The sequence below is a fragment of the Bubalus kerabau genome, chromosome 7 (assembly GCF_029407905.1).
Source record: "Bubalus kerabau isolate K-KA32 ecotype Philippines breed swamp buffalo chromosome 7, PCC_UOA_SB_1v2, whole genome shotgun sequence".
Classification (NCBI taxonomy): Eukaryota; Metazoa; Chordata; class Mammalia; order Artiodactyla; family Bovidae; genus Bubalus; species Bubalus kerabau.
In genome coordinates this window covers 90490408-90505512 of record NC_073630.1, presented here as the reverse complement: position 1 = coordinate 90505512, position 15105 = coordinate 90490408, and the positions used below count along the sequence as shown (strand labels likewise).

The following is a 15105-nucleotide window of genomic DNA, read 5'->3' as shown; positions in this document are numbered from 1 at the left end:
TGAATGAAAAAGAGAATGATTCAGTATTTGAGTATACTTGGTTGAGGAGCTACACAAGCCTTTGAGGAAGACTGGAACTCCAAATAAAGATGCCTATAGTATTTGGGTATTAACCAGACACTATCCTTTGGTACAATACACTTTTAATATGCACCTACAATATGAGAAATGATAAGTCAAGGTATGCTGCTCTTGAACAAGGGACACTGAAATGAAAGACGTTTTCTCTATTCTCACAGAGAAAAGACTGGTAGAGAAGACAAACCTGTAAATGAGTATGTAAAAACAGTGCGACAGAATGCTCATAACTACACAAACACACACTCACAACCACAACCTGATTTTTAAGACAATAAGCATGCAGCTGAAACTCCAAAGTACAAAAATGTCTAAACTGAACTAGCATTTAGTTTAGTTTCTGAAAGGTTACCTCTGCCTCTCCCTTTGAACCAGTTGTGTTTTTCTAACCTTGCCCCAGAGTTTGGACTGACAGAACAACAGGTGAGTAAGGCTAGAAAAGGAGCTGAAAGAAAATATAATGGAAAAATACTACAGGGTATTTCCAACAATGAAAACCATCTTGAGACAGGATAAATAAGGATGGTTTCTGTTTAGTCATAGCTACTCACACTTGAACAGTACATGTTAAATAGGATACATTCAAATAAATACTGTGACACCATGTCTTATTGCCAACCCTGGGAAACAGGGATGAAATGTCAAGTTTACTTTGAAGGTCTCCAATAGGCAATTTCTCAACACTTCCTGGCATCCTGTTTCACTCTTTAATCACTTTCCCAGTCAAGAGATTCTTTCTAATATAAAACAAAGTCTCAAGTGTGACTTAAGCTTCTTGTTTGATTCTCTCTGGAGATAGAGAATATGAATGGTAGGACTTTAAACCATCGTTACTTAGTCTTCCTGGAGAAGGAAATGGCAATCCACTCCAGTATTCTTGCCTGGGAAAGTCCACGAACAGAGAAGCCTGGTGAGTTACAGTCCATGGGGACAAAAAGAGTCAGACAAGACTGAGTGACTAAACAACAGCAACATTAGTCTTTGCTTAAAAACACAGGAATTTACCCACGTTTTCTCCCTTATGTTATGAACCCTTAATGTTTTTGCATTTCTCTTATAATCATGTTTTTCATTCTGTTAATGATTCCCAGGTGTTCCATAATCATTTTTTTAAATCTGTATTTTATTTATTTATTTGGCTGCACTGAGTCTTACTTGCAGTATACAGGATTTAGTTGTGGCATATGGGATCTAGTGCTCTGACCAGGAATAGAACCTGCACCCCCTACATTGGGAGCTTGGAATCTTAGCCACTGGACCACCAGGGAAGTCCCCTATATTCATTTTTAAATGCAAAAGTCAAAAGGAAACACAGTAAACCAAAAATCATTTTCAACATCCTGAAGCTTTATAAAAAAAAAACTGATTTTCAATGCCCTAAAGCTTTCTGAAAAACAAAACTGTATATTGCTTATACTTCTAGAGTTTATAACTATGAACCCCTGAATCTTTTTCTTTTGTCATGTTTATATTTAAGATGGGGATTCCCTGATAGCTCAGTTGGTAAGAATCTGCCTGCAATGCAGGAGACCCCGGTTTCATTCCCGGGTTGGGAAGATTGGCTGGAGAAAGGATAGGCTATCCACTCCAGTATTCTTGGGCTTCCCTTGTGGCTCAGCTGGTAAAGAATCTGCCTGCAATATGGGAGACCTGGGTTTGATCCCTGGGTTGGGAAGATCCTCTGGAGAAGGAAAAGGCTACCCACTCCAGTATTCTGGCCTGGAGAATTCCACGGACTGTATAGTCCATGGGGTCGCAAAGAGTAGGACACAACTGAGCAACTTTCACTTTCACTATACTTAAGATGACTTCATCTTCTGACTCTATTTTGTCCCCAGTGATTTTTTTATTTCACCTTTGACAGATAGTTGTATGAAATTTATTTCTGTCATCATGGTATGAACTTTTAAACTGCAAATTCCCAAATATTTATTTCTTGGTAAACAACAATAATAAATAATAACAGAGAAACCACTTCCAAGGAAAAAACTGCAAAAAGTACTAACACAGGTGGAGTCTAAACAACAGAGTACCCAAAAACCAATGGGTCACTGAAGAGATCAAAGAGGAAATAAAAAAATACCTAGAGACAAATGAAAACAAAAACACAGTGATCCAAAATATATGGGCTGCAGCAAAAGCAGTTCTAAGAGGGAATTTTATAGTAATGCAAGCCTACCTCAGGAAATAAGAAAAATCTCAAATAAACAATCTAAGCTTTAATTACCTGGGAAAATGGAACAAATAAAACCCAGTTAGTGGAAAGAAAGAAATCATGAGAAACAGAGCATAATTAAAGGAGATATAAACTAAGGAAAAAAAAAGAAAAGATCAGTGAAACTGAGAGCTGGCTCTCTGAAAAAATAAACAAAATTGATAAACCCAAAGAAATAAAATCAGAAATGAAAGAAGTTAAAAACAATAGCACAGAAGTACAAATGACATTAAGAGATTACTACAAAAAATTACAGCCAATCAAATGGAAAACTTAGAGGAAAGTGATAAACTCCTAGAAACATACAATCTCCCAAAACTGAATCTGGAAAAAATAGGAAATATGAACAGATGGATTACCAGTAGTGAAACTGAATCAGTAATTTAAAAACACAAACAAACAAAAAAAATCTCCCAACAAACAAAAGTGAAAGACCAAATAGCTTCACAGGTGAATTCTACCAAAGAACTCATATAACTCAAAATCAAAAAAAGTAAACAACCCAATTAAAAGATGGACAGAAGACCTGAATAGACATTTTTACAAAGACATACAGATGGCCAACAGACACATTAAAAGATGCTCAATTTCATCAGTCATGAGGGAAATGCAACCTAAAACCATACTGTTTCACATCTGTTAAAATGGCTATTATCAAAAAGACAACAAATAATAAGTATTGGCAAGCATGTAACAAAAAGGAAAATTTTATGCACTGTTGATGGAACTGTGAATTGGTGCAGCCATTATGGAAAAATGTATAGAGGTGCTTCCGAATATCTTCAGAATATTAAAAATAGAACTGCCCTAAGATTTGGCAGTTTCATTTCTGGGTATTTACGCAAAGAAAACACAAACACTAATTTGAAAAGATATATGCAAACTATTCTTCATTGCAACATTATTTTCAATACCTAAAATATGAAAGTAACTTAAGTGTCTATCAACAAATAAATAAAGAATATGCAGTATGTGTATATATGTATATTTATTTAAAGATACAAACCTCCAGTTATAAGTCAGTTCATAAGGAGTATGGTTGATGACACTAATAACTTTGTATGGGAACAGATGACTACTACACTTAATATGACGATCAGTTCACAGTGTATGGAAATGTCAAATCATTATCCATTACACCCGAAACTAACATAACATTGTATATCAACAATTATTTTTATTTTTTAAAATGTAATGGAAGCATTTTTAATAATCTAGTTTGGACAGAGAAGCAGAAGCAAACAGAAAAAAGGCAGGATGGAGGACAATACAATAGGGAGGACCATAAAGCTTAGGTTAAGGAACTCTCGACTCAAGATACTAGTCATTGGTAAATCACTGAAGGAGACGGTAAATATAGAAATTGTAAGGTCAGAAATTTCCTTCTTATCTAAGAACTGTATGATACAGTAAAACTGAGAACTGATCATAAGTCATATCTTACTTTGGGCCAGCTGACATCACCGGACAACTTTCTTCTGTACAAAAATCTGTGATTGTTCCATAAAGCATGTTGATCTGATTGAAGAAATCTACAGCTGCAAAGCAAATATCATTTATAGGTAAAATGTTAAATTTTAATTTTATTTAAAGAGAATCTTTTATTTCAGCAAAATATGAGCTCTATCCATATTCTTTCCTCAACAAAGAACAGATAATAAGTATACAAGAAACAATACTTAACTCACTGAATTTAGGAGCTTCTGGTTAAGTGACTCCCTTAAGGGAATAAAAAGGCAAGCACACCATGTTGATATATGGCAGAAACCAACACAATATTATAATTACCCTTCAATAAAAAATAAATAAATTTTAAACAAGGCAAGCACAGAGTGGGAAAAATTATTTGCAACACATATAATCAATAAAAATCCTGTATTCAGAATATATAAAGAACTTCCATAGATCACTAAGAGTGAGAGTTTCTGAGTCTTTTGGCTATCTCTATGGAAAAGAATAAAACTCGACTTTTCACTTAGTTCAGTACAGTTCAGTCACTCAGTTGTGTGTGACTCTTTTTGTGACCCCGTGGATTGCAGCATGCCAGGCTTCCCTGTCCATCACCAACTCCTGGAGCTCTGTCAAACTCATGCCCACTGAGTTGGTAATGCCATCCAACCATCTCATCCTCTGTTGCCCCCATCTCCTCCTGCCTTCAATCTTTTCCAGCATCAGGGTCTTTTCTAATGAGTCAGTTCTTCCCATGAGGTGGCCAAAGTATTGGAGCTTTAGCTCCAGCGTAAGTCCTTCCAGTGAATATTCAGGACTGATTTCCTTTAGGATAGACTAGTTTGATCTCCTTGCAGTCCAAGGGACTCTCAAGAGTCTTCTCCAAACCACAGTTCAAAAGCATCAGTTCTTCAGTGCTCAGCTTTCTTGATGGTCTAACTCTCACATCCATGCACAACTACTGGAAAAACCTAGCTTTGACTAGACGGACCTCTGTCACAAAGTAATTTCTCCGCTTTTTAATATACTGTCTAGCTTGGTCATAGCTTTTCTTCCAAGGAGCAAATGTCTTTTAATTTCGTAGCTGCAGTCACCATCTGCAGTGATTCTGGAGCCCAGAAAATAAAATCTCTCACTGTTTCCATTGTTTCCTCATCTATTTTCCATGAAGTGATGGGACCACATGCTATGACCCTAGTTTTCTGAATGCTGAGTTTTAAGCCAGCTTGTCCATTCTCCTCTTTCACTTTCATCAAGAGGGTCTTTAGTTTGAACCTCTTTGCTTTCTGCCATAAGAGTGGTATCATCTGCGTATCTGAGGTTATTGATATTTCTCCTGGCAATCTTGATTCTAGCTTGTGCTTCATCCAGTCTGGCATTTCACATGATGTACTCTGCATATAAGTTAAATAAGCAGGGTGACAATACACAGCCTTGATTTCCTCCTTTCCCGATTTGGAACCAGTCCATTGTTCCATGTCCAGTTCAAACCGTTGCTTCTTGACCTACGTACAGATTTCTCAGAAGGCAGGTAAGGTGGTCCAGTATTTCCATCTCTTTAAGAATTTTCAAAAAAAAAAAAAAAAAAGAATTTTCCACAGTTTGCTGTGTTCCACATAGTCAAAGGTTTTAGTGCAGTCAGTGAAGCAGATGTTTTTCTGGAATTCTCTTGCTTCTTCTATGATCCAAGAGACTGAGATTGGATTGAAAACTGACCTTTTCCAGTCCTGTGGCCACTGCTGAGTTTTCCAAATTTGCTGGCATATTGAGTGTAGCACTTTAACAGCATTATCTCTTAGGATTTGAAATAGTTCAGTTGGAATTCCATCACTTCCACTAGGTTTGTTCATTGTGATGCTATCTAAGGCCCATTTGACTTTATACTCCAGGATGTCTGGCTCTAAGTTAGTGATCACACTATCGTGGTTATCTGGGTCATCAAGATCTTTTTTGCATAGTTCTTCTGTGTATTCTTGCCACCTCTTCTTAATATGCTTCTGTTAGGTCCAGACCGATTCTGTCCTTTATTGTGCCCATCTTTGCATGAAATGTTCCCTTAGTATCTCTAATTTTCTTGAAGAGATCTCTAGTCTTTCCCATTCTATTGTTTTCCTCTATTTATTTGCATTGATCACTTAGGAAGGCTTTCTTATCTCTCCTTAGGAGTCTTTGGAACTCTGCATTAGGATGGATATATCTTTCTTTTTCTCCTTTGCCTTTTGCTCCTCTTCTTTTCTCAATTATTTGTAAGGCTCCTCAGACAACCATTTTGCCTTTTTGCATTTCTTTTTCTTGGGGATGGTTTTGATCACCACCTCCTGTACAGTATCAGGAATCTTCGTCCATAGTTCTTCAGGCACTCTATCAGATCTACACCCTTGAATCTATTTGTCACTTCCACTGTATATTTGTAAGGAATCTGATTTAGGTCATACCTGAATGGTCTAGTGGTTTTCCCTACTTTCTTCAATTTAAATCTGAATTTGGCAATAAGGAGTTCATGATCTGAGCCACAGTCAGCTCCTGGTCTTGTTTTTGCTGACTGTGTAGAGCTTCTCCATCTTTGGCTGCAAAGAATATAATGAATCTGATTTCAGTATTGGCCATCTGGTGATGTCCATGTGTAGAGTAGTCTCTTGTGTTGTTGGAAGAGGATGTTTGCTATGACCAGTGTGTTTTCTTGGCAAAACTCTCTGTTAGCCTTTGCCCTGCTTTGTTTTGTATTCCAAGGCCAAACTTTCCTGTTACTCCATATATCTCTTGACTTCCTACTTTTGCATTCCGATCCCCTATAATGAAGAGGATATCCTTGTATTTCTCGGATTATTAGTGATGCTGAGCATCTTTTCATGTGCTTATTATCCATCTGTATGTTTTCTTTGGGAAAATGTCTATTTAGTTCTTTGGCCCATTTTTAATTGAGTTGTCCTCCATGTGAACAAAGGGTAACCTGTGGCTTTGAATCCCAACTCTACACTTAACAGTTGTTACTTAACCTCCCTGGATCTCAGTTTCCTACCTCTAAAATTTGGTTTATTGCAGAGTGCTAAAAAAAAAAAAAAAACTTGTCTATCATAAAGGAGACATTTAGTCATTGTTAGTTTTCTTCCACAAAGACATGGCCTCAAGATTCTATGCAACAAAAATTAATTATAAGCTATCCATCTGCTTTTTCCAAAACTCTGAATTTTCTATCTTCTTTAAGCTATCACTCTTTATAGCAGCAGAATGTTCAAAAACAGCCTCTGGTTTCTGGCTATGAGATTAGTTATTGAATTGTAAAATGTCCCATCTTCTACCATTTATCTTCATCTGGCAAGTAAAATTGAAGCCAAAAGGCCATTAAGATATCAATTTTATCAACAAATTCCCTTCAGCCTTTTATGTACCCGAAATGATTACTTAATCACTGTCAGTGAATGGAAATTATCTGTTTAGTATCAAATCCTCTTCACTTTATCAAGTGTCATTTGGAAAGATTACTATATATACATATAAGAAAAAACTGTAATCCAATATTTCAGTCAACTGCTATATTTTAAAAGCAGAATTCCATGTTCTATGGGGATGTTCTAACATGTCAGTTCAAAGTAATTTTCTTCCAGCTATAATTGCAAAATGTTTGTGAAATTTTAGAAGTTCCTAAAGTTCTAGACATTTCAATAGTACAGACAGTTCTGGTTATGGAGGCAGAATACAGACAGATAACAATGATCTGCTTTTATACTTAAAAGTCAGAAACTCATGTAGGACAGAAGCTCTATGTTACACTGCTGTGTTAGTTTCTGCTCTAAAAATGAAGTGATTCCAGCTATATGTATAGATATATCCCCTCCCTCTTGTACGTCCCTCCCACTCCCCCATCCCAACATCTAGGGTCATCACAGATCATCAAGCTGAGCTCCCTGTGCTATACCACAAGTTCCCATTAGCAACCTACTTCCTCAGGTTTTTCAAATTAGAAAATGAGCTCTCAAATAAATGGTACAAGAAAAGGCACAAAAAAGTATCAAAAAAAAGAATATGCACATATGTTGGAAATTTATTTTGAATATTGTCCTTAAAGTATCACAGAACTATCTAATAAGTTAGATGAGTCTCGACAATAAAGCAAACAAATTACTTTTATCTCTTCAGTAAATAAACTCTCTGAGGTCAGGAGGATAACTGCAGTATAATAAATACTGCTCTTAAGGAACTGCTGTCACAGTGAGGTTTTAAGACATCTCAGTAAAATCCTTTAGGTTGCTAAAAGTTACCAGTGGGTGGCAGCTCAATTTATAAATCCCATGATATGTTTCAAACCACAATAAAATACCATCAAATATTATAATAAAAATATGGTTCTGCTTTTCCTTAATCAAAGCCTAGACATTTAGTATATATTTTCAATTAAATTTAATTTTATTTCTACTAGAGTCATATAAATTTCCTCCAATTATAAAACTTTATTAATTTCCTCACCAAGGCTGATGAACCTTGAATACTAAAAGTACCACTTTTATTTCCCCACTTTCTCTGCTTAAATCCCAGAATATATTTAATTTTTACTTATATTTTTTTCTTCCTAGAGGTTAAGAATATATCATAAATATACTTCACTAATTTCATAAGATCACTACTGAATTAAAAAAAAAAACATAATTAAGGCAAATAACTGAGTATGCTACTGAAAGAGGTAATTTGGCATAGTGGTCAAAGCAGTCTCTGAAATTTTATAACTATATTTGAGCCCAGCCTCTACCATTACTAGCTATATACCCTAGCCTAATTACAACAATTTTCTGTCTCAGATTTCTTATCAATATACTCAGATAATAATAATACCTACATCATGAGGTTGTAAAGATGAAATAAAGTAATACATGTATTAGAAAATAAAAACAATAATTTGAAAAGATACATACACCCCAATGTCAAAGCAGCATATGGAAGTTAATAGCCAAGATACAGAAGCAACCTAACACATCCATCAACCGATAAATGGATAACAGTGTGTGTGTGTATTTATATATATACATATATATATATATATATATATCTCCCTCTCATACATACACACATACAATGGTACATAACTGAGCATAAAAAAGAATGAAATTTACCATTTACAACAACATGGATGGACCTGGAAGGTATTTTGCTTAGTGGAGTTAAGTCAAACACAGAAAAACAAATTCTATATGATATCACTTAAATGTAGGATCTAAAAAATAAAATGAATGAATATAACAAAACAGAAACAGACTCACAGATATAGAGAACAAACTATTGGTTATCAGTAGGGAGAGAAAAAGGAAAAAGAGCCAGATAGAGACAGGGGATTAAGAGGTACAAACCAGCAAGTATCAAATTGGTAAGCTACAAGGGTATATTGTACACCGCAGGGAAATAAAGCCATTATACTGCAATAACTTTAGATGCAGTATAATCTATAAAAATACTGAATCACTATATTATACATGTGAAAAAAATATTATAAATCAATTAAACTTCAATAAAATAATTAAAAATAATTCATGTAGAAAGAATAGCAGAGTGCCAGACACAGAATGTGCTATAGACATCAATTGCTGTATTATTATTTTTTTCAAGAAGATGGTAAATCTATGCTTTGTATTATATGATAACAGGAGATAATTTCATGTAATTCCATATTCAGAAATAAAGTATCATAAAGGTTAAAGTGGATTGAGGTATCATTATATTGTGGTATTAGGTTGCTAACTAAATACTAGAAAACACAGCACCCAACACTCACCTATAATGAGTCTACTAACCTAATTGAGAGTCCATTGAGAAACAGAAAGGCTACTTACTGTTCACTGCAACCCACTCATTTAGATCTTCCCCCTCAGGAAGCATGACAGCCATCCGGAGGTTGCCACTGCCAAGAGTGGCCTCTGCATGCTTTAAGAGCTCATACTGGTGAGAACCCTCTGGAATGTTCTTCTTCGGTTTAAACGTTTTAGATGAGCGACTCCCACTATGAATAGAAAAGAAAAAAAAAGTGTTTAAGGCTTGACCTTCCACAGAGTCTACCACACTATACTACTGGATAAAATAACATAGAAGTGATCCTAAAAGTCCACCAATATATAGCTTGGAATTGTACTGGCTACATTAAATCTTGGAAATATCATTGCTGTAACTACTGTTTGTAGGAGTAGTTTGTAACTACTCCCACAAACCTTCTCTATATTCTCTGCTGCTAAGTCACTTCAGTTGTGTCCGACTCTGTGTGACCCCACAGACGTCAGCCCTACTAGAACTATGAAAGAGAAAAAAGAATTTTTAGCTATAACCCAGCTAACAAATCCAACAATAAATTAATGATTCAGGATTATAGGTTGTAATACATAAAAATAAAAAGGAGTCTGTGATAATCTTTAGTCACTGTATTCTTTTTCACCCCTATTCTAAGGCTCTCATTCTAAGATAAATAATTTCCTTTGTACAAGAAGCACTGTAGCCCACCAGGCTCCTCTGTCCATGGGGATTCTCCAGGCAAGAATACTGGAATGGGTTGCCATGTCCCGCCTCTAGAGAATCTTCCCAGCCCAGGCTCAACTCTTAACACTGACCCCTCTCCGTGCCAGGGGTGTGGTATGTATATGTCTGTCTGTCTGTCTCCCTGCCAGGTGAGGGTGTGTGTGTGTGTGTGTGTGTGCGCGCGTGCACATGTGCACGTGCTAAATCACTTCAGTCTCTACTCAATAGCCAAGAATCTCTTTACAAACACTAATCAGGCGACGTTAGTCCTCTGCTTAAAACCACACTCAGTGGCTTCCCAGTGCACTTCAAAGTAAACCCCAAAGTCAAATATTAAACATAGTAAGGCTCTGGACCCACATTAGAGTATGGAAACTCTTCTTCAGTTTAATCAGATAATGTATTAAAAGTCAAATTCTCTCCCACCATCTCTGAAATATGAAAACATAGAAAAGATTATCATGCCTCTGCATGATATTGAGGCTTATTCCATTTTCCTCCTCCTCCTTCTCCCTTTTCAAAATTTAGTGTGAAAAATAAACTTGATCAATAAATTTTTTGACAAAAGACATTTTTACTAATTTTTGTATGATTAAGTACAAAAACAGCTCTCCTAACACCAGTCTGGTATATGTATTCAGACCAAGTGTTAAGCACTCTCCCTTTAAATTAGCCCACTGATCAGACCGGTGTCGCAACTGATGATGTAACAAAGCTGTTCTGAAAAGGGCTGGCAGAGAACATGAGAACAACAAGCACATCAGCTGTGCCTGCACCCAGGAGGGTCCCCACAAATATCTATTTACTGAACCACTGTCCCTTCAAATGTTAGGCTTCCAAATATTTTCTTGATTGATGACCCATTCAGAATTGGTCTTCCACAAAACTAAACACATTCTCCTCAAAGACCTTACACTTGGGTAAAAAGAAAAAAAAAATCTGAGTCTGGTTTTATGAAGGTCAGTTCTGACACTAATCAGCTATGTTATTTAAGGCAAATTACCCAACTTCCTTGAGCCTATTTTTTCTTTAATAGTGAAAGCCTAACAATAATAAAACATTACCATTACCTGTATCATGCAAGAGCTGCAAAATGAGAAAACAATAAATGAGAAAAAAAGCTCTTAAAACTAAAATGCTGTGCAAATGTTAGTATCCTTCCTCTTCCTGAACCAGAATGACTCACAGTAAAAAACGAAATAGTCCAATGTCCAAAGCTGGACTCAACCCCTACTCCCACTCTAATTTCCTAAGACTGGATGGGGAAATTTTTACTTTGGAAACAAATGCTCTTACACATTAAGTTACAAATAGAATTTTTTTAAAAAATTGTTTTGGTTTGGTTTTTTTGGTGCTTTTCCTATATCAAGGTTCAAGTGATCTCAGAATAATGGTGGGGATAGACAGGAAATCAAGAAAACAAGGTGCCAGTCCTCATTTTGCTGTTTTCTTCTTATGTTACTTAGGAAACTACAAATTATCGTCTGGGCTTCGATCTCTTTATTTTGCTTTTTTGAAAGTCTGGAAAATAACTTTTTACAGAGGGTATAATTTAGAGATGGGATGATGTTTATAAAATGCTTTCAGTTCCCTGAGTTCTCTCCCTTCTCAGTTCCTCATATCCATGCACAGTCATACTTCCAAAATGCTTTGAAGTCCTCCACTGAATCCCCCTTCTTTCTGACCCTTCTGCTTTATTCAGGCAAAATAATTAATCTTCTCAGTATTCTGATTTTTTAAATGTTCTTTTTAAAAATTATATTCAACTTTTTCGACTGCTACCTGAAACTTCAACCAGGATGCACCCTACTCTGGAAGGGGTGATCAGTACTGCTCCTTATTCCCATGTCAAAAGAAGACCAACTGAAGAGCACTCAAGTTCAAAAGCACAAGTACCAAAATGTACACAAAATTCCTCATCAGTGAGTGCAAGCTCTTACACTAATCAGTGCAAGCTCTTACACTAATGGGGATAAATATATAAGGTCTATGAAAAAACCCAAATGAACTTTTCAGCTAACCCAGTATCTCACATGGCATTTTAAGATATTTGATGCAAATATTAAAAAACATTTTCAATAACAGAAAGTATGTAGCCCCCCACCCCACACTTTTCAGAGTCTGTCTATACAAGCATAAAAATGCTTGTGCTTGTTTTATACACCTGCTGCATACTACAGTATTCTAAACAATGTTTTCCACTTTAATATGTCCAGAAGATTGTTGTACCTTAAAATAGATCTACTTTATTCTTTTTAAAGATTGAATAATATTTCCTTATATATACAGATATTTTCAACCAGTCACCTACTGATAAACATTGAGGTTGTGTCCAGTCATTTATCACTTTAAACAATGCTGCAGTAAGTCTCCTCATATTATAAAAGATAAATTCTTAGAAGTAAAATTGCCCTGCTAAAGGGCATATACATTTTTTATGTTTACATAAGGTCTATTTTTTCCCCCAAAATAAGTTGGATTCTTTTAAAACTCATTAACCATGTATGAGAGTAGCTGTATACATTTTTGGTCTTAGAGGTCAACAATTCAGCTAGTTTCTCTTGTATAGCTCCCAACAGAACATCATAACTGTATGACAACTTAGAGCTTTCTGATTAGAATGTAAATGTGATTGAAAAGTCACAGCATTACCCTGAGGTCTTTTCTTTTAAAATAAATACCCAGCAGTCAGGTTTGTTTATCCCAGTCCTTTTACTCATATTTGAAGGTCAATCAGTTTCTAGAGAAAGACAGAATGGCTTGACAAGTAAATAACTGAGCCTTAAGGGAAAACTCTGACCACAAACCCCTTATAATTAGTCATTCAATTTGATCTACTTTTAGTCAATTTTAAAAGCATTGTATACCTCCTCTTTAAGACCCTAAAGAATAGACTGGTCCCCATTGTGACATCTACATTTATTCTCATAAACCATTTGTTACCATCCCAACACAGTTACACCCATCATTACCCTCAATTTTAACTATTTACTGTTCAATCCAACTATCAACAAAATTGATATTTTCTAAATTGGGTTGGAGAATCTTAAGGCTGAAGGAATTGGGGAGGGGGTTTTACAGAGAACTCACAACAGGGGTACTAGGAAGGACTGAAAAGTAAAAGTGTTAGTCACTCAGTGGTGTCTGACTCTTCGCGACTCTTTGTAACTCTTTGTAGCCCTCCAGGCTCCTGTGTCCATGGGATTTCCCAGGCAAAAACTGAACTGGTTAGCCATTCCCTTCTCCAGGGTATCTTCCCTACTCAGGGACCAAATCCAGGTCTCCTGCATTGCAGGCAGATTCTTTACCATCGGAGCCACTTGGGAAACCCCACTAGGAAGGGTTAGAAGAATACATATCTGTATATAATTTAGACAGTGAAAAACACGTCAATATATTCAAAATTAGAAACAAATTTACATCAACTTATTTGCATCAGTAACTCCATATATTCAAAGTTAAGCAACTTACTCTGATCACCCAGCTAATTAAATGGCAGAAGTGGGATTCAACAAGAAGACAACTAACTCATAGATTGGGAGAAAATATTTGCAAATGAAGTGACCAACAACAGATTAGTCTCCAAAACCTGCAAGCAGCTAATGAGGCTTAACATCATCAAAACAAACAACCCAATCACAAAATGGGCAGAAGACCTAAATAAACATTTCTCAGTAAAGGACATACAAATGGCCAAGAGGCACATGAAAGATGGTCAACACTGCTAATTATTAAAGAAATGCAACTCAAAACTACAATGAGATATCATCTCACACCAGTGAAAACAACTATCATCATAAAATCCATAAACAATAAATGCTGGAGAAGGTATGGAGAGAAGAGAACCCTCCTATACTGTTCGGAACATAAACTGGTACAGCCACTAGGAAGAAGAGTATGGAGGCTCCTTAAAACACTAAAAATAGAGCTATCATATGACCCTGCAATCGCATTCTTGGGCATACATCCAGAGAAAAACATGGTCTGAAAGGATAAATGCACGGGTGTTCACTTCACTGCGGCACTTATGCACAATAGCCAAGACATGCAAGCAACCTAAATGCCCATCAACAGAGAAATGGATAAAGAAAATGTGGTGCATATATACAATAGAATATTACTTGGCCACTAAAAAGAATGAAACAAAGCCATCTGCAGCAATAGGAGTGGACCTAGAGATTGTCATACTGAGTAAAGTCAGACAGAGGAGAAATAGCATATGACATCTGTTTAAATGCAGAATCTAAAAAGAAATGATACAAATGAACTTATTTACAAAACAGACTCAAAGAATGAACTTATGGTTGCCAGGAGGAAGGCTGGGAGTAAGGGATAAAGTTTGGGATTGACATGTATATAAGGCTATATTCAAAACAGATGATCAACAAGGACCTACTGTATAGAACACAGAACTCTTCAATGTTATGTGGCAGACTGGATGGCAGAGGAGTATGGGGGAGAATGGATACATGTATATGAGTTCCTTTGCTGTCCACCTGCAACTACCGCAACTTGTTAATCACCTGTACTCCAATACAAAATAAACAGTTAAAAAACAACAGTCCATTATCTTCAAATCATTTTACATTACCAAGCTTCAGTCTGTAATAATGATACCTACCTTACTATTGAACCCTGTAGTAAGAATTCCATTAATATTAGCTCTCTTTGATCCACAATTGGTACTGACCTGTCATTCACATCAGTAGCTCCTTCTATAGGTCTAAGTCCAACACTAGAGATCAGGGACTTGATAAACACTTTTCATTCAACTTCAGACTGGAAATTCCTGGATTACAATAGTAATGATGATGACTGATGCTAAAGCTGAAACTCCAATACTTTGCAATACTCATGCAAAGAGCTGACTC

General features: G+C 36.1%; 1 protein-coding gene across 1 annotated transcript in view; it reads right to left on the bottom strand.

Moving 5' to 3' along the window:
• Nucleotides 1–15105, bottom strand: part of MOB1B (MOB kinase activator 1B) — a 52225-nt gene that overhangs the window by 6489 nt on the left and 30631 nt on the right. The window contains exons 2-3 of the mRNA XM_055588761.1: nt 9562–9728; nt 3738–3831 (exon numbers count right to left, since the gene is read on the bottom strand). Coding sequence (XP_055444736.1) covers nt 3738–3831; nt 9562–9728 — 261 coding nt within the window. The remainder of the gene's footprint in view (nt 1–3737; nt 3832–9561; nt 9729–15105) is intronic.